This window comes from Pogona vitticeps, chromosome 4, assembly GCF_051106095.1.
Source record: "Pogona vitticeps strain Pit_001003342236 chromosome 4, PviZW2.1, whole genome shotgun sequence".
In the NCBI taxonomy this organism is placed as follows: domain Eukaryota; kingdom Metazoa; phylum Chordata; class Lepidosauria; order Squamata; family Agamidae; genus Pogona; species Pogona vitticeps.
The window spans coordinates 46646305-46666761 of NC_135786.1; the positions used below are offsets into that span (position 1 = coordinate 46646305).

The following is a 20457-nucleotide window of genomic DNA, read 5'->3' on the forward strand; positions in this document are numbered from 1 at the left end:
AACATCACTGGAACCAATTGTATTGGCTCTTGCCTTTCCATTGAACTACTTCAGTGATATGGAGAGGGGGAATTTTCTCCTTGGATAACAGTATATCCTCCATATTATTTTACCCAGGCTTCGTGCTCTGGAGAGGACATCCCAGCTTTTCATACAGCATCAAAGTAACACGGGAAGTAGCAATTACCAGTCATAGGTCTTTGCTTGATTGGTGTAGAGCATGACACCAGGGCCTACTTGCAACGGTGGGACAGGTCATTGCACCTCATTAGGTAGCTACCACCCGCCTTAAACTGGGCAGCCCACAGCCAGTAAGGTGCTGCCTCGCCACTGCCTGTTAACACCACAGGGTGTGTGTGGTTTAGGGTGAAAGCCAACAAGCAGATTGATAACCCTGCACCATGCAATAATCATAAGAAAACTTCTGCCCTAAAGTTGGGCACCTGGAATGTTCAGACAATGACCCCTGGCTTTTCTGAAGACCTGCAGGAAATAGGCGACACACGCAAGACAGCTGTCATTGGCATGGAACTGAGTAAGCTGGAGATGGGCATTGTTGCCAGAACTCAGGGTCTGTCAAAGAAAATAATTTTCATTCTTCTGGCTTCTCAGCATTGTAGGGAAGCTGCTTGCCCATGTCGTGCTGAAGAGGCTCCAGGTGCTTGCAGACAGAGTCTATCCAGAATCACAGTGTTGATTTCAAGCTAATAGATCCATTGACATGGTATTTTCACTCAGACAGTTGCAGGAGAAATGTAGGGAACAATGACAGCCACTTTTTGTGGCCTTCATAGATCTTACAAAGGCCTTTGATTTGCTTAGCAGGGAGGGCCTTTTTAAAATACTTCCCAAGACTGGATGTCCAATGGTTGTTGTGGGTTTTTTGGGCTATTTGGCCGTGTTCCGACGGTTGTTCTTCCTAACATTTTACCAGTCTCTGTGGCCGGCATCTTCAGAGGACAGCACTTTGTGCAAAGAGCCCAAAAAACCCCCACAACAACCATTTAGACTGTCCTTGGCATCCTTTTTCCTGCTGGCAGTGTGGGCATGATATTATGCAGCAATATTTGGCCCTTTCCTGGCTTTTTGAATCATGGGTACAGAAGCACAGTATCTCACATTCATAAACTGGTGGGGATTTTTTTTAAAGAATTGAATTTAAATATAACCATGCATCACACAAAGTAAGATCAATAAAAGGGAAAAGAAAGTATTCAGGTGAGGGTGGTGGGTGTTAAGTTAGCACTAAACCACTATGCAAAAGAAATAAGCAAAAATTCCAGCAGAGAGGCTAATTAATATCTGAAAGATTTCTAAAAGAGATTATGGTTTCTTAAAAAGAGAAGTAGGGTTTTTAAAACACCCCATGTGCATTTGGTATCAAGCAGCGGAAGGGGAAGATGGAACAAATGTTCCATGCAGAGGAGCCCAGAATCTGGCAGCTGGACTCTCAACAGGAGTGGTCTCAATGATGACTCAGCCCTCTCGCTTTACTAGGTGGATGAGAGAATGCATCTGTTACAATAGGATGAAAGGGCACTGCCCTTGCTCCCCTGTGGACGCTTATGAGCCCACAAGTGTTTATTGCATCATGCATGAAAGTAAAACTGACATATTTGGGCAGCATTGAGAATACTGTATCTGCATTGCATCACTAGCTTCTTTCATTACTTTGAAAATAAAGGCGACCCTTGATTCTTGAAGTATTTTATTATATGTTTATTTAATACTAGCAAACATTTCCAAATAAATATCTTTTCCTTTATATACAGACGTCATCTTCCCTTTATTTAACCAAGTAAATTTTGTACAAATTTTATAAAAATAACAACACAAATAGACAAGGCTCTAGAGTGCTAATGCTGATTCTGCATGAGAGGTCCTGAGGAATTCAGAAGAGCTGTAGATTTTATTAGCTATGTTGCAATTTCTTCAAGAGACATCTATGGGGCAACCTTGAGACAATATGTGGACTGAAATCCAGTTGTTAGTTTCAAGCAGAGTAGTCCCACAGGCTCAATGAAACTTACATTAAATATTGACTTGCTAAATTCTCATTGATTCAGTGGGTCTTCCCTTGCTGGAGCTAATAAATGGATTTAGACCACAGCATTCTGGTAGAAAAGCATCAACACTTCCTAGTTACATCTTATGACACTTCTGTTACAGCATTTTATATCCTGTTTAAAGTCAGATAATGGATCTCCTCCTAGGAATATATATAACCAGTTCCCTTTAGATTTGATTTTGGCACTAAAAAGGTATTCTGCAAGGCCAAAAGTGCAAATGCACAAGGTTTTCCTGAGACCAAGAATTACTCCAAGAGGCAGAAAGGCAGTAATTAAATAGGCCATCCTTCATCCTCTAAATGCATAAATTCACACAAACAATTTCTACAACTATGAACACAGTGGATCTCTACTCCATCCCCATTTCCAGTTCTTGAGCGAAGACCAAAGGGGAATTCAATATCTGCTGGAAAGTACTAAATTTTATTGTAGAAATTCTGTGCAAGAAGTACAGAATCTTCATTTTTCTTCGACTTGTGATTACATGATAAGAATCAGAAGAGCCACAATCAGAGATAATTTTCCTGTAAAAAGGAAATTACATGTTTAAACCATTACATCTTTAAATCATTCAAAATTTTATTCCCTAAACTTAACAGTCCTTCAAGGCCTTGAAGAAAGGAAATGACAATGTTAGCTTTACATTAACAGATAATACTTCTATTGGTGCAAGGCAAGGCTCTGGATTTTGCTAATCTTTCCTACTCTGCAGTTCCTCTGTGCCCTAAAAAAATTGATGCTAGAATTCAGGGAACCTTTTGAAATTGTTTGAGATATAATGTACAGTGGTGCCCGCTAGATGCTTACCCTGCATGAAATCAAAATCGCTTAACGATGACTTTTTTGCGATTGCTATTGCGATCACAAAGCGATGGTTCCAATGGGGGAAATCTGCATTACGTTGATTAAGAGCCTGCTTCGCGAACCGTTCGCTATATGACAATTTTTCCGGCTTCGCAAAATGGCTTCCCTCACTTTGCAAAATGGCTGCTTTCCGGACCTCTGCTTCACTCTGAGATTGGATATTACCAGTTCACCTTGGGTGACCCTGCTATAAGCCTTAGCTTGTAATGGACTCTGGCCTCCTATACACACCCAAACCCCTTCACCACGTGCATCTAAGAAGGGGTGTCTGTCTTCACCCTAAGACTCTTTGCTAAAGGCACTTGTGATTTCCTCCATGCAGGGGTCTTTATTTTAGTAGTTGAGTAAAAAAAAGGGGAATCGTCCATACTCATTTCTGTCAGGCATTAAAGAAAAACACTAGTAATTATATAAAAAATACCTCACTCTAGAATTACTTACCAACAGCAACTGTGGCACTGTCAGGTCCTGAAATTGGAGAAGGAGAGGGAGAGAAGAAGAATGAGCCAGAAAGACAAGCTACTATGATCAGTTAGAAATATGTATTATCTGTTGCTGGAACTAAGGCATGGGTCTCTTGCTATTCAAAACAACAACAATTTTCACAGTTTCATAAGCAGCTGCAGATTCCAGAAATAACATCAACAGAGCTACAAAAACTGGCAATATTAGGAAAAGCATATATACTACGTTGATATTTAACAGATATTTAGGTTTTTGGCTAAAACTTCTTTCTGTTAAGTAATACCAGTCAATGGTTTTATAGTTTTTATTGTGCCTGGTATTTTTGAATAATTATAATAATATTGAGTACTGCTAGATTCAATATAGAGTTTATTGAAAAGAGAATGTTTGTCAGCTTTGGTTTGTAAACAAAAACTTTCTTCTAGAATAGACCCCCAGAGTCTCAAATTCACTTTGGTAAATGGCAACTGGCACAGCATGTGTGAACTGTTTGACATCTGCATCCGCAACTTAAGAAGGCAAGACTAGCTGCACAGAATAATTTCTCCTACTTTAGAAGGCTTGGAAGACTATCAGTAACACCACTGTGCTGAAGAAAATTTCCAAGCCTAAGGCCTATAGTATAAGGAGTCTTGCAGCACAGTGGTTAAACTGCTATGCTGCAGCCAAAGCTCTGCTCGCCACCAGGGTTCAGTTCCAGGTTGATGTTCACATAGCCCTCCATCCTTCTGAAGTCAGTAAACTGAGTACTCAGCTTGATGGGGAAGGTGGGCGGAAGCAATGTGCAGCCTGCATAATTAAATTATAAACTACCCAGACAGTGCTTTAAGTGCTATGGGACCATATATAAACAGAATGCTTTGCTTTTTTTTTTTAAAATGCACATCTACTCAAAAGTGAGTCCCATTTAGTTTACTGAGACATGCCCAACGTAAATGGTACAAAGATTCTACCAAATTTGTATTTCATAGAAGCTAGGTTTAAAGCACTAACTAGGAACACAGCAACCAAATGATGGTTATATGCCAAGTTCAGTATTATATGCAAGGAATACTTTAGGGTACACAAAAACTTCCAGATAACCATAAATATTCAGAAAACTAGCTGCTCCTTCCAGCTTCACCTTCTTTTACTGCAGTTTTAAAGGGCAGGAGAGAAGCAAGAAGTTGTTCTTATTTGTAGTAAAACAAAAAAGAGACAAGAAATAAGTGTATCTCCAGTACTATGATTTTCCTTTCTCCCCCTCAACAACAATAAATGGAAAACAAGATTGTGGAAATTCTTAAAGGGCTGAACACCAGACATATATCATACAAGATTATACTTCCCCTCTCAGTAAGCTGATTAGAAAAGACGAGAAAATAAAAAAAAATAAAAAACCACAGGTTTCTATAAAAGGGTAGTCTTGATTTTCCTCCCCACCACGAGTGCATTTCAGGGGGACATTTTCATTATCCAATACGAATATGTGTTTGCCATCACCATCTTTTAATTTACCTGGGTCAACTGTAGCTGGACTCTGTGTAGGTCCTATAAGGAAGAGAAAGGTTATAGATTCAGCATTTATGAACATCGGGATAGATGAGATAAATGGAAAGAAGGGTCAGCTTTCAAAGCTGTTGACACATCCTTCTGGGCTAGAAAATTCCTATTCTTCAAAAAGTATCATTAGGAAGTCACTTAAACTTAATGAAACATAAAATTGGTTGTGCTGCTGCATAAATGGCAACAAAGTCTACTGATAGGAAATACTTTTATTGGGACTAGCCATAATACCACAGAACTGTCCAAGCTTTGCCCAGATAAATGAGAGAATAATTTTGTTGTTTAGTCGTTACGTCATGTCAGACTCTTTGTGACCCGATAGACCAGAGCACACCAGGCCCTCCTGTCTTCCACTGCCTCCCAGAGTTGGGTCAAAATCATGTCAGTAGCTTCGATGACACTGTCCAACCATCTCGTCCTCTGTCGTCCCCTTCTCCTCTTGCCTTCACAACTTTCCTAACATCAGGATCTTTTCCAGGGTGTCTTCTCTTCTCATGAAGTGGCTGAAGTATTGAAGTCTCACCTTCATGATCTATCCTTCCAGTGAGCACTCAGGGTTGATTTCCTTTAGAATGGATAGGTTTGTTCTCTTTGCAGTCTGGGGGACTCTCAAGAGTCTCCTCCAGCACCACAATTCAAAAGCATCAATTCTTCAGTGGTCAACCTTCTTTATGGTCCAGCTCTCACTTCCATACATTGCTATTGGAAAAACCATAGCTTTGACTATGCAGATCTTTGTTGGCAAGGTGATGTCTCTGCTTTTTAAGATGCTGTCTAGGTTTGTCATTGCTTTCCTCCCAAGAAGCAGGTGTCTTTTAATTTTATTTATTTATTTATTTATTTATTTATTTATTTATTTATTTATTTATTTATTTATTTATTTTATACCCCGCCTATCTGGCCCACCGGACCACTCTAGGCGGCTTCCAAATATAAAATCAAATAATAAAACATAGACAAATACATAATAATCAAACAAGAACAGCAGTAAAGATAAAAAGGAAAAGTAAGAAAAAAATCAAGAGTTGGCTGGAGGGAAGGCCTGAATAAACAGCCATGTTTTTAATTGGGTTTTAAAGGTGCCCAGCGTGGGGGCCGCGCGAATCGCTGGAGGGAGATTGTTCCAGAGGCGAGGAACAATGTGGCTGCTGTCACTATCTGCAGCGATCACGGAGCCCAAGAAAGTAAAATCTGTCACTGCCTCCATAATTTCCCCTTCCCCAGTGGCCATGATCTTAGTTTTTTTGATGTTGCACTTCAGACCATGTTTTGCACTTTCCTCTTTCACCCTCATTAAGTGGTTCTTTAAATCCTCCTCACTTTCTGCCACCAGAGTGGTATCATCTGCATATCAGAGGTTGTTGATATTTCTTCCGGCAATCTTAATTCTGGTTTGGGATTCCTCCAGTCCAGCCTTTTGCATGACATATTCTGCATATAAGTTAAATAAGCAGGGAGATAACATACTGCCTTGTCGTACTCCTTTCCCAATTTCGAACTAATCAGTTGTTCCAAATGCAGTTCTAAATGTTGCTTTCTGTCCCACACATTGATTTCTCAGGAGATAGATATGTGGTCATAAGGTGGTCTGGCACTCCCATTTCTTTAAGAACTTGCCATAGTTTGCTGTGGTCCACACAGTCAAAGGCTTTTGCATAATCAATGAAGCAGAAGTAGATGTTTTTCTGGAACTCTCTGGCTTTCTCCATAATCCACCGCATGTAAGCAATTTGGTCTCAAATTCCTCTGCCCCTTCGAAATCCAGCTTGTACTTCTGGGAGTTCTTGGTCCACATACTGCTGAAACCTACCTTGGGGGATTTTAAGCATAACCTTGCTAGCGTGTGAAATGAGTGCAATTGTACGGTAGTTGGAGCATTCTTTGGCACTGCCCTTCTTTGGGATTGGGATGTAGACTGATTTTTTCCAGTCCTCTGGCCACTGTTTCCAAACTTGCTGGCATATTGAGTGTAGCACCTTAACGGCATCATTTAAAAAGATTTTAACTAGTTCCACTGGAACGCCATCACCTCCACTGGCCTTGTTGTTAGCCATGCTTTCTAAGGCCCACTTGACTTCGCTCTCCAGGATGTCTGGCTCAAGGTCAGCAACCACACTATCTGGGTTGTCTGGGACATCCAGATCTTTCTGGTATAATTCCTCTGTGTATTCTTGACATCTCTTCTGGATGTCCTCTGCTTCTGTAAGGTCCCTCCCATTTTTGTCCTTTGTCATGTTCATCTTTGCACAAAATGTTCCTTTAATATTTCCAATTTTCTTGAACAGACCTCTGGTTTTTCCATTTCTATTATTTTCCTCTATATTTTTGCACTGTTCATTTAAGAAGGCCCTCTTGTCTCTCCTTGCTATTCTTCGGAAGTCAACATTCAATTTTCTGTCCCTATCTTGAAGGCTTTCACGGCTGGGATCTAACGGTTGTTGTGGGTTTTTCGGGCTCTTTGGCCATGTTCTGAAGGTTGTTCTTCCTAATGTGTCACCAGTCTCTGTGGCTGGCATCTTCAGAGGACAGCACTCTGAAGTCCTCTGCATATGCTGGCCACAGAGACTGGCGAAACATTAGGAAGAACAACCTTCTGAACACGGCCAAAGAGCCCGAAAAACCCACAACAGCCATTTCCCTGTCTCCCTTGCATTTTTCCCCTTCTCTTCTCTGCTATTTGTAAGGCCTCGTTGGACAGCCACTTTGCTTTCTTGTATTTCCTTTTTTGGGGATGGTTCTTGCTGCTGCCTCCTGTACAATGTTACGAGCCTCCATCTATAGTTCTTCCAGCACTCTGTCCACCAAATCGAGTTCCTTAAATCTGTTCTTCACTTCCACTGTGTATTCATAAGGGATTTGGTTTAGTTTATACCTGACTAGCCCAGTGGGTTTTCCTACTTTCTTCGGTTTAAGCTTGAATTTGGCTATAAGAAGCTGGTGATCAGAGCCACAATCAGCTCCAGTTCTTGTTTTTGCTGACTGTATAGAGCTTCTCCATTTTTGGCTGCAGAGAACATAATCAATTTTGTTATTGCCCATCTTGTGATGTCCACGTGTAGAGTCACCTCTTATGTTGTTGGAAAAGAATGTTTGTGATTACCAGCTTGTTCTCTTGACAAAACTCTATTAGCCTTTGCCTTGCTTCATTTTGAACTCCAAGGCCAAACTTTCCTGTTGTTCCTTATATCTCTTGATTCCCTACTTTAGCATTCCAATCCGCTAGAATGAAAAGAACATCTTTCTTTGGTGTCAGTTCTAGAAGGTGTTGTAAGTCTTTATAGAATTGTTCAATTTCAGCCTCTTCAGCATTGATGATTGGTGCATAAACTTGGATTACGGTGATGTTGTACAGTCTGCCTTGGATTCGTATTGAAATCATTCTATCTTTTTTGAGATTGTGTCCCAGTACAGCTTTTCCCATTCTTTTGTTGACTATGAGGGCTACTGCATTTCTTCTATGCACTTCTTGATACTATTATAATAGTAATATGGTAATCATCTGAATTGAATTCGCCCATTCCCGTTCATTTTAGTTCACTGATGCCCAGGATGCAATATTTATTCTTGCCATCTTATGTTTGACCACATCCAACTTACCAAGGTTCATAGATCTTACATTCCAGGTTCTTATGCATTATTTTTCTTTGCAGCATCAGACTTTGTTTTCACTTCCAGGTGCGTTTGCAGCTGAGCATCCTTTCGGCCTTGGCCCAACCACTTCATTAGTACTGGAGCTACTTGTACTTGTCCTCCACTCTTTCTCAGTAGCATGTTGGACGCCTTCCAACCTGAGGGGCTTAACTTCCAGCATCATACCTTTTAGCCTTTTGTTTCTGTTCATGGGCAAAGTTACTGGAGTGGCTTGCCAGTTCCTGCTCAAGGTGGGTCGCATTTAGTCAGAACTCTTCACTATGACCTGTCCGTCTTGGGTTTCCCTGCATGGCATAGCCCATAGTTTCTCTGAATTACTCAAGCCCTTTTGCCACAACAAGACAGCAATCCGTGAAGGGAGAATAATATCCCAGTATGAAAGGTTGACTTGCATGCACAAATAGGAAAACAAAAGCTAAAGATCACAGACCAAATGAAGAAATAAACAGAAGAGATATTGATCTTGAATGTTACTAAATCTAGAAGAATAGCATTCAGAATCCACACACACACACAAGTATATACTCATAACTGCACTGGTAGTGAGCAGAGCAGGTTAAAACTGTTGCTCTAAGTTGAATAGTAATGTTATGCTGGAGTAGATATATCATGTAGGATACTTATCATCTCAACAGGATGATTAGAAAGGATAAAAAAACGATTTCCGAGTCAATTACGGATTATGGATTGTGAATTATGGATTTTGAATTAGTTGTGAATTATAAATCCTGAGAATCTTATCTTGTCCCTACTTTACTTCAGGTGGACATTTCTGTTATCCAATAGGAATATCTGTTAGCCATCACCATCTCTTAAGTTACCTGGGCCAACTGTAGAAACAGTTACACCTGGACTCTGTGTAGTTCCTACATGAAAGAGAAAGGTTATAAAGGATAGATTCAGGATTTATGAATATCAGAGTAGAAGAAGATGGAAAGATGTATCAGCTTTCAAAGCCATTGACATATCCTTCTGGGCTAGAAAATTCTTTCAAAAAGTATCATCAGGAAGTCACTTAAACTTAATGAAACATAAAATTGGTTGTGCTGAGTCATAAATAGCAACAAAGTCTAGTGATGGGAAATACTTTTATAGGGACTAGCCACAATGCCACAGAACTGTCCAAGCTTTGCCCAGATAAATGGGAAGATAATATCCCAGTACAAATAGGGATTGACTTGCATGTACAAATCAGAAAGCAAAAGCTAAGGATCACACACCAAATGAAGAAATAAACAGAAGAGATAGTGGTCTTGAATGTTACTAAATCTAGAAAAATAACATTCTGAATTCACACACATACACATATATAATTGCACTGGTAGTGAGCAGAGCAGGTTAAAACTGTTGCTCAAATTTGTATAATAATGTTATACTGGAGTAGATGCAGTGGCGTAATAGGCAGTGACAAATTGCTGCTAGTAAAAAAAAATCACTGCTTGCATTCTTGGTTACTTACCAGCTGTGTGAATTATGTGCCAAGAGAGACATATGCAATAACTCATTTCACACCACTGAATTTACACTGGTTTAAATAATTTAGATTTCCAGTATGGTGTCGTGGATAGAGTGAGGGATTAGGACTCCAGAAAATAGGGTTTGATTTGACACTTGATCTTATAAATGTACTGGGGAAATGGAACTGATAAAACCACTCTTTAATATCTCACTTACCTTGAAAGTTCTATTACAGATTGGTGGTTCTGGCTTGATGGCATAGAACACACACACAAATAACCTAGAATATTCTGGCCACTGCAGGATAATTAATGTACAGTAAGAAATCCTCAGTAACCAGAAACTCAAGACCCACGCAGTCAGCTCCCAATGTAAATGTGAGTTTCCACTTTCTGTTTCCCAAATGGATATTTACATCACTTCTCACTCAAATGAAAAGAAATCATCAAACACAGCTTTCAACATAATGCACTGGCTACACTTTTTGTGTACATGACTAAATGTCAGTCAAAGGAGAGAGAAAGGAAGGATGCAAATTTACAGAATACAAGTGTACCTGTACTCCACTGGGAACATGACAACCAAACCATGGTTATATGTCCAGCTCAGTATTATATGCAGACAATACAATATTACAATACAATATTATATGCAGTACACAAAAATGTCTAGATAAACATTGATATTCAGAAAACCAACCACTCCTGCCAGCTTCAACTTCTTTCACTGCAGTTTTTAAAGAGCATGAGAGAAGCAAGGAGGAGTTCTTGTTTGTAGTATGACAAACAAGAAATAAGTATCTACAATATCTACTGTGATTTTCCTTCCCGCCCCCCCGCCCCCGGAAAACAAGAAAAGGAAAAGGAGCCTATAGAAATTCTTACAGGGCAGAACACCAGACATATATCATGTAGGATACTTAGCATCTCAACAGGATGATTAGAAAGGATGAAAAAATGATTCCTGAGTCAATTATGAGTTATGGATTGTGAATTATTAATTTTGAAATATGAATTATGGATTTTGAATTGTCAATTGTGAACTATGAATCCTGAGAATCTTGTCACTACTTTACTTCAGGTGGACATTTCTGTTGTCCAATAGGAATATCTGTTAGCCATCACCATCTTTTAAGTTACCTGGGCCAACTGTAGAAACAGTTACACCTGGACTCTGTGTAGTTCCTATATGAAAGAGAAAGGTTATAAAGGATAGATTCAGGATTTATGAATATCAGAGTAGAAGAAGATGGAAAGATGTATCAGCTTTCAAAGCCGTTGACATATCCTTCTGGGCTAGAAAATTCCTTCAAAAAGTATCATCAGGAAGTCACTTAAACTTAATGAAACAAACTTGGTTGTGCTATGTCATAAATAGCAGCAAAGTTTAGTGATGGGAAATACTTTTAAAGGGACTAGCCACAATGCCACAGAACTGTCCAAGCTTTGCCCAGATAAATGGGAGAATAATATCCCAGTACAAATAGGGATTGATTTGCATGTACAAACCAGAAAGCAAAAGCTAAGGATCACACACCAAATGAAGAAATAAACCGAAGAGATGCGAGCAGAGCAGGTTAAAACTGATGCTCGGATTTGAATAGTAATGTTATGCTGGATAGATGCAGTGGCATAAAAGGCAGTGACAAATTGCTGCTATTAAAAAAAATCACTGCTTGCATCCTTGGTTACTTACCTGCTCTGTGAATTATGTGCCAAGATATGCAATAACTCATTTAATACCACTGAATTTACAATGGTTTAAATAATTTTGATTTCCAGTAGTGGTGTAGTGGATTATGAATTATGAGTCATAGAAATCTTCCCCTGTTACTACTTTAGGGGAGATGTTTTCATTATCCAATTAAGGATATCTGTTTGCCAACACCATCTTTTATTTTACCTGAGTGAACTGTAGAAACAGGTATACCTGGACTCGGTGTAGTTCCTATATGAAAGAAAAAGGTTATAAAACATAGATTCAGAATGAAATGTTAGTCAAAGCAGAAAGGAAGGAATGAGGAAATTTACAGAAGACAGGTGTAGCTGCGTATTTCCCCTCTCTGTTTTAAAAACAGAGCCTTCCTAATAATCCATAAATTTTGTGACTCACTTGAAGTTTCATTTCTTCCTGGAGGAAGAGGGACAGTTGTGGTACTAGGCTCTGGAAAAGAATATATTTGGCTAAAGGTTCTGAAGAAACCCAGTGTTCTGTATGAAAATTTTGAAATGGATGACTACAGTAAAACACTTACCCTTGACACATTTGGGATCAGGATGCCACGAACTGTTGGCCACACATTCAATGAATTCACTCTCCATAACAGTATAGCCAGGATTGCATACATATTGTAACTTATGGCCATATGGGTATGAAGCCTGAAATCCACTAGTCAGCTTTCCATTTTCGATCTCCGGTCTGCTACACTGTACCACTAGAAAGAGATAATAAGCAGCGTTGGAACCAAACCAGCATCTGGAGCTGAAAGCCTAAAATTACCTACAACCCTAATAGAATATAACAAGTGATTCCTGCCTTTGAAGAAACTGCATGATTGAGACAGAGATGCAAAACTGATCTGATGGCTTGCAGCATCAAACAGCACAGGGATGCAAGGGAAGCTGTACTTCCACAAATTTTATGTCTGAAAGTCCACAACTGCCTCTAGCAGGCTTTAGAGACTCAGGATGTGATGGCACAGTTGGGAAAATACAGTTTGATCCACTATGATTTGCAGTTTATCAGACCAGGTTTCCCTGGGTGAAATTGCTGTACTTGTCCAGGTGACAATTTGCAGGTGTCAGCAGGGGCAGAGATAGGCAGCTTGCACAGAGCTCCAACAACAGAAGCTGCCTTAACAAGGTGCTAACACATGACAATTGACATTTTCCACATCTCTTCATCTCTCTTTTATGTTACTGCTCAGCAGAGCAAATCAATACTCTATTAAGGCAATTCTAAAAATGGGGGAGTCCAAACAAAAAATTATAATTTTGAAACTGGACTTCAGATCAGCACCAAATTCGGCGCAGGTGTAGTAGACTGTCTGCTCTTGCTCTGTGCCAAATTTGGGGAGTTTAGGCAAAAGGTTTTTTTAAGCAAAACTGTATTCCCCCACCCATTCAGAAATAGGGACCCTAAACGTCACCAGATTTTTTTAAAAAACTCACATACATTGAAAAGACCAATCTTGCTTATCTTGAAAGAGATAAGCATTGGTCCCACCTGAATTTGGAAAGAAACTTTGTTATAGGCTTTGTTATAAACCTGAACATGTATGGTACAGGCTTGCCAGGCAGATGATACAATAGATCATTAGGGTGAAGAAGAATTACAGGTCAACAAAAGTCCACAACTATTATGGAAGGAGTCAAAAATCAGAGTTTGTTTCGAAGAAAGTAATGGAGTCGGAGTCCTCCAGAAAGGGGCACATTTTGCCATGTTTTTGTTCCAGCCCTGAGTGCTTTTCAGTAAACATCCACTGTAGTTTAGGACCTAGGTATTTGACAGAAGGTCTCTCCACAAAACCACCCATTCCACATGCTCTTTGCAGTCCTTGATATTAAGAATTGTAACCCCAAAGGATGCCAAAGATGCTGGCACTAGGAAACCAAGCTTTCTCAGCCATGGTCCCTTCCCTCTAGAATAAGCTTCCTACAAAGTATTCGTGAAGGCTTTCACGGCTGGGATCTAATGGTTGTTGTGGGTTTTTCGGGCTCTTTGGCCATGTTCTGAAGGTTGTTCTTCCTATCGTTTCGCCAGTCTCTGTGTCCAGCATCTTCAGAAACCTTAGGAAGAACAACCTTCAGAACACGGCCAAAGAGCCCGAAAAACCCACAACAACTTCCTACAAAGGTTTGCCAGGCCCACCTATCTCTGTTTTCAGGAAGCTAATTAAGACAGAATTCTATAAAGCTGCCTAACATCGTCCTGAGATGCTTAGATAAGTTGTATGAATTAATATACGGATTTCTTCTTGTTCACTGATTTAGCTAGCAACAGGGTTTGCTGTATTTTATTGTATTTTTATTGTATTTCTGGTGTGGTGTTTTTATTGTATATTGTGAACTGCCCAGGGAGTGATAACACTAATGGGGTGATATAGAAGTGGAAATCAATCAATAAGACAAAAGTGGTTTTGAACCATTCCTGCCAGATGAAAAGAAAATATCATTCCCTGCTCAAAAGAGATGATTCCCCTAATGCAGTGGTCCCCAACCATGGGCCTCCAGATGTTCTTAGACTACAACTCCCAGAAGCCTTCACCATCAACAGTTCTGGCCAGGATTTCTGGGAATTGAAGTCCAAGAACATCTGGAGGCCCAAGGTTGGGGACCACTGCCCTAATGGACTTCCCCACACCACATTTTATATGCTGTAGTCACCGGGTTTTCATCTGGATTTATCTGTGCCCAGTCTGGTACAGATTGTGTGGTGAATGGCCAATGTAGTTGCCCACTCAGAGAAAGTGTGCAGGTGGTTCACGTTTGACCAAGTGGTCAAAGTGTATCTAGGGTACAAAACTGGCACTAGAAGCTGACAGAGCAAACTTTCTCATTATAAATGTCCATCTAATGACCCAGTGAAACAAACACTCCTTGAACTTTCTGAGAAACCAGAAATGGGGGGTAGCTGGGATTACTTTCAGTTGGATCAGGACATAAATGCCTGAATTACTCAGTGTAAAGAAACAGGACATTTGGGACTTGCCCTCCCTAACATTCTCCTTGCTGCACAACCGCCTTTGTACCACTTGCATTGCCACTAAAAACCTACCTAGCAGCACAGTTACTTGATTCTACCAAGAATTTTAATTTTTGGTAGTATATAATATTGAAGGATCACAATATATTGCACAGAAGATGCCAAATTTGAACTTTGATCACCTCTACATTCAGGTGCAGGTCTATTCCATTTTCCATTTCTGCCATCTTCTGCAACGACACACTCAATAGCTGGATCTCCAATAAGGGAGAAATCTTTGTTGCAGGTGTATGTTACCACTGAGCCAACAGTATAGTGATCACCATACGTATCCCCGTTATGAGTTCCGTTGGAAATTGTGGGAGGCCGTTCACAAGGGATTCCTGGGAGAGAGAACAGTATTGACAGATCAGGTGCACTGTAGAAAACAGAACAATTTATCAGGCTGTTGTTTGACTGGAAAATTGCTGAGCTTTAGGAAAACCTATGATTTGTAATACTTTCCACTGCCAAACAGGAGCAGCTTGGCCTCATCTCTAATCCCAACAAGAGTATTCATATCATTTTCCTATTCATTAGTCTTGTCTTTCATGCCATTACCTCAACTGTCTTTATGTTCACGCAGGCCTCTCTCCACCTGAGTGGTACCCAGAGATGTTGCACTACAGTTACTGAAGCCCCAGCCACCACGTCCACTATCTTATACCTTTTCTTTAATGCAATACTGAAGAAACACTTTGCAATGAACAACTGCAATAAAATATTTTTCTGTTCATCTGAAGATAGTCTGAAAAATGTTAAAACTAGTACTTTAATACAATTGGATAGATCTCAACAGCAGACTGATGTTCCCCATCCTCTGCTCTAAAATGCAAATAATGAAAGCCCGTGAACATTCACTATCTCATTCTAGGCTTTAGGTAGTTGAAGTGTTAGACAGTGGGGTTTTAATTTTAATTTAAGTGTTTTCATTTCAGCAAGAGGATATGAACTGAATAGCTCAGTGTCTGGCTGCAGAGCCAGAGGTTTGGTGTTTGAGGTTTTTCTGTTCATCTGAAGATAGTCTGAAAAATGTTAAAACTAGTACTTTAATACAATTGGATAGATCTCAACAGCAGACTGATGTTCCCCATCCTCTGCTCTAAAATGCAAATAATGAAAGCCCGTGAACATTCACTATCTCATTCTAGGCTTTAGGTAGTTGAAGTGTTAGACAGTGGGGTTTTAATTTTAATTTAAGTGTTTTCATTTCAGCAAGAGGATATGAACTGAATAGCTCAGTATCTGGCTGCAGAGCCAGAGGTTTGGTGTTTGACTCCCCACTGTGTCTCCCAGGAGAAAAGCCAACCTAAGTGGCCTTCAGCAAGCTGCACAATCCCAGGGCACCCCCAGAAGAAGGGAAGGGCAAACCATGCCTGAGTATTCTCTACCTAGGAAACCCTGAAAATCATCGCCATAAGTTGGAATTGACTTGACAGCACATAATTATTAATCGTTTAAGAAGATACGATGCCTTTTCTATCTTATTACTACGTTTGTCTATTTGTTGCTTATTAATATCTTTGCTGTTGTTGACTGTCATTTGATATCACCAATCAGAGAGTGCTTCTTTAATAGAGAAAGAAAAAGAAACAAAGAGAGAAGAGGCTAGAAGGATGGCTCCTATTTTCTATAGGAGGATAGAAAGGTGGCTGAAAGAACAGAGTAATGGACTAGTTCAGAAACCACATTGTTTGCAGCAGGTAGGAGGAAGGAAAGATGAATAAGAGAGATACGTAGTGTTTTTTTTTCCCATTTGAGTTTTCAGGCCCAAGTTTTTAGTTACTGTGATTTATTCCAGTCCCAGGCAAATAAATGGGCAGATGAAAAAACTTCAAATAGAGAAATGACTCTTTAACACATTTGGGCAAACATTAACAAGTTTAAGGGAAAATATGATCTTACGTTCGCAGTATTGACCTTCTTTATCCCAGTTAACTGTGTTGTCATCATACAAAACACAAAGAGCAGTATCTGGGCCTATTAACCTGTACCTAAAGAAAGAGAAAGTACAAGATTTAGGGCATGAGACATAATAAAGTGGTTGCTAATACAGGATATCTGGTCACTAGTAGGCTTACATTACTGACATCATGTACATCTCACTCTACACCGTGACTACTTTGGTAAAAAAGAGAGAGGGACTTTGCCTTGCATCCAAGAGGCACAGGACTGGGTACCAGGAGAGGGACATAACTGATAAGGCCATTTGTCACTAACTTAGGTTGATACAAACTACCAACTTCTTTAGTTCTGGATACATACAGTGCTGCCTCGACTTACGACCATAATCCATTCCAGAAGATGGACATAACTTGAAATGGCTGTAAGCTGAAGCATGCATTCCCATAGGAATGCATGGGAATGCGATTAATCTGTTCCGGCCAAAACAAACAAACAAAAAACAAAAAACCCAAAATAGCCCCACACTGGAACTACAAAATAAGTACATAAATCATCAACAAACAAACAAACAACAACACACCACAAAAACATAGTCCCCCAATCCAAAACCACCCTGCAAAACTCACCCAGAGGGACGCCCCCCACCGCCTCTCCCCCCACCGCTGCATCCCTTTCTCTAACCCTTGGGGCGAAAGAGATACAAAGAAGCAGCCTCTTTGCCACCAACGGTTGGTACATTTGAATTCCCCCCCCCTTTTCCCTGCCTATATTTGGTCGTAAGTGGAAGCTCCAACCACAAGTCAAAACAAATTTTTGCAATCAGAGCTGGTCGTAACTCGAAATGGTTGTAAGTAGGAACAGTCGTAAGTCAAGGCACCACTGTAGTTGACATAAATGAATGAAAATGCAACACTAAACACCCTATCAATAAGGCTGTAGCCTGTGTCACACATGGAAAATCCTTCATGTGCAAGAGACTAATCTTCCAAATGTTATTGCAGTGAAAATTTGCAGTTCAAGACAAAATGCTTTGCATCACTTTTTTTGGTAGTTTAAAAACAACATACAGTGAAAGCTGAAGGTAGTTATGTGAACCCATGGGGTGCTTTAGGACAGAGGTATGAACCTTTTTCTTCCTGACAAAAGAGATATTTTCTTGGGTGGCAGCTGCTTGCCATGAGTGGGAGGGGTCAGGTATGTCCTGGTCAGATTCTGAGCCACTTTGCTTGCTCTTTTTATTTCCACCAGGCACCCCATATAGATCCATGCATCCATTTTATTACCTTTTCAGCTCTTCACCACCACCCCATGTTTCATTTAGGTTTCAACTTTTTTAAAATTAAATAACAAAGGCCAGTTGCAGCATGGGAGAAAAGTGAGATAGGCCATGGGCCCAATCCAAAGGTATTAAATGCTAGAGGTTCCATTCTCCAAATTTACACAGTCCATGAACTAATAGTGTCTTTACACACAGTAATACAGTGGTGCCTCGCTTAACGGGCACCCCGTTTAACAACAAATCCGCATAGCGATGAAGATTTTGGGATTGCTTTTGCAATCGCATTGCGATGTTCCCTATGGGGAAAAATCGCTTTGCGATGATCGTGGGAAGCGATCATCGCAAACGCCCCGTTTTCACACAGCTGATCGGCGGGGCTTTGGGATGATCGCAGGGAAGGGCTTCCCCCCATCATCCCGAAGCCCCACTGATCAGCTGGGGGGCAAACGCGGGCTTCAGGATGATGGGGGGAAGGGCTTCCCCCATCATCCCGAAGCCGATGGGCGAAAATGCGGGCTTCGGGATGATGGGGGGGAAGCCATCCCCCGTGGTCCTCCCGAAGGCCCCATTTTCCCCCAGCTGATCGGCGGGGCCTTTGGGAGGACCGTGGGGGAGCTCTCCCCCGCAGTCCTCCTGAAGGCCCAATTTCCCCCCAGCTGATCAGCTGGGCCTTTGGGAGGGCGGCGGGGGAGCTCACCCCCACGGTCCTCCCGAAGGCCCCATTTCCCCCAGCTGATTAGCGGGGATTTTGGGAGGACCTCAGGGGAGCTCTCCCCTGCGGTCCTCCAGAAGGCCTCATTTTCGCACAGCTGGTCGGCGGTTCCAAAATGGCCGCCCGCTGTGTTGCCTTGCTTTAGAGGCACCGAAAATGGCCGCCCCATGGAGGATTTTCACATAAGGTGAGTTTTTAAGCCCATAGGAACGCATTAAAAACGTTTTAATGTGTTTCTATGGGCTTTTTAAACTCGCTTAGCGATGAAATTGCTTAGCGACGCTTTTTCCTGCACGGATTAACGTCGCTAAGCAAGGCACCACTGTATAGGACACAGATTCTCAACCTGGGAGTCAACATATGCAAGGGGGTCACAAAGTGTTTTCATTCTCATTCGCTCTCTCTCTCTCTCTGTGGCACAGTTATTTTTCGTTGTAATTATTTTAAACGGATTCCCATAGATGTCCGCTTAGAATTATGGCCTATTGAATTCAATGTCATTTATTTCCAGTTAGGGGACAAAGGCAGCAGCGTGGAAGGTGGAACCTTCCACCATGCTCCAGGGCCAGTGTCCACCAGAGGAATTTTGCCTTAATTCCATCTGGGTGCTGCAGTTGGAGCTGTCACGTTCCCGGGAGTTACAACAGCAGAGTCCGATAAGCCACTCCTATATCAGAAGTTCAGAGAATGCAGAGCCGATATCCAAATAGCAAAGTCAAATCACACAACGTAGTCCAGGGTCAGAGTCCAAAGCCAAATTGTACAATGTAGTTCAGGGTCAGAGTCCAAAGCCAAGGGTCCAAAGAACAAGGTTCAAGGTAGTCAGGAGTGTCAATGCGAGCCAGAGGTTTGACTTGTTGCTTCCACAAATTTCCAGACGACTGGGAGCTGCTTATTATATAGTAAAAAGTCATTGAACTACTGGAAGCCTTTTCATCCTGTCAGAACTCAGGGCTAGTTGACCGGATGTTTCTATGGGCAGCCTTCAGGCGATCCTCTGACCTTTGTGTCACAAGTCTTTGCTGAAGCCTAGCCCTCACTCTGTCTACTGGGGGAGGAGAATCTGGGGACAATTCAGCTGTTTGTTTTTCTAATCGCTCAGCATTCTCCTCAGTTACAGTTAACCCCTTAGGTTCCGGATCTTCGGCTGAACTCATGACAGGAGCAAGCTGTTCCCCATTCCCCAGAACCCCTGATTCCCACTTGCTTCTGGTTTCTTAACACCTGCCTAAGCCTGGGATTGTTTAAAATCTGGAGTGCAAAGAGAAGTGATTTGTGTGTGTGAGTACATGTATGCCTTTCTTTCTTGCCCCTTGTCAGCAAAGGAGGGAAAACTGTGAATCCTGAATTGTGCTAAAATATGTAGTCAAAACTGGCACACAGAAAACACACACACCTACCCCTCTTCTCTTTTCCACTGTGCAGCAGAATTGCAAAAACTCCTTTGCTCAGAAACAAGCCCTGCAGGAGCTGGGGGGAGAATTAGTGCTGGCCAAGCAAGATGGCCTCATAGTCTGGCCAATTTGTCACCTGATCCTCTGCAAGTTTACATAAGAAGACAGGGATATGGGGGGGGGAGCAATTTGACAGGGGAATGCAGGTTATTTCGCTTTTATAAAAGGAGGTCACAACTCGAAAAAGGTTGGGAAACACTGATATAGGAAGTATATGATCACTTCATTTCATTTTTTAATGAAAGCTAGCAACTGCCTAGGAAAGCAGAAATTGAATAACAAGTGGTTCTTCATCCAATGATTCCTCAGTTT

The 20457-nt window shown here is 41.1% G+C and overlaps 1 protein-coding gene across 7 annotated transcripts in view; it reads right to left on the reverse strand.

The window, feature by feature from the left end:
• Nucleotides 1-1704: 1704 nt before the first annotated feature.
• The window catches only part of LOC110086557 (complement component receptor 1-like protein), a 28795-nt gene continuing 10042 nt past the window's right edge, over nt 1705-20457 (reverse strand). Inside the window, exons 4-13 of one of the 7 annotated variants that reach the window (XM_072997238.2) lie at nt 16701-16789; nt 14939-15139; nt 12307-12486; nt 12165-12215; nt 11982-11999; nt 11192-11236; nt 9416-9460; nt 4896-4928; nt 3375-3401; nt 1705-2593 (exon numbers count right to left, since the gene is read on the reverse strand). In XM_072997238.2, coding sequence (XP_072853339.2) covers nt 2550-2593; nt 3375-3401; nt 4896-4928; nt 9416-9460; nt 11192-11236; nt 11982-11999; nt 12165-12215; nt 12307-12486; nt 14939-15139; nt 16701-16789 — 733 coding nt within the window. In that variant the 3' untranslated portion in view covers nt 1705-2549. Of the gene's footprint in view, nt 2594-3374; nt 3402-4895; nt 4929-9415; nt 9461-11191; nt 11237-11954; nt 12000-12164; nt 12216-12306; nt 12487-14938; nt 15140-16700; nt 16790-20457 lie in introns of all 7 variants that reach the window. The other 6 variants (XM_072997237.2, XM_072997243.2, XM_072997241.2 and 3 more) reach the window with 6 other exon arrangements.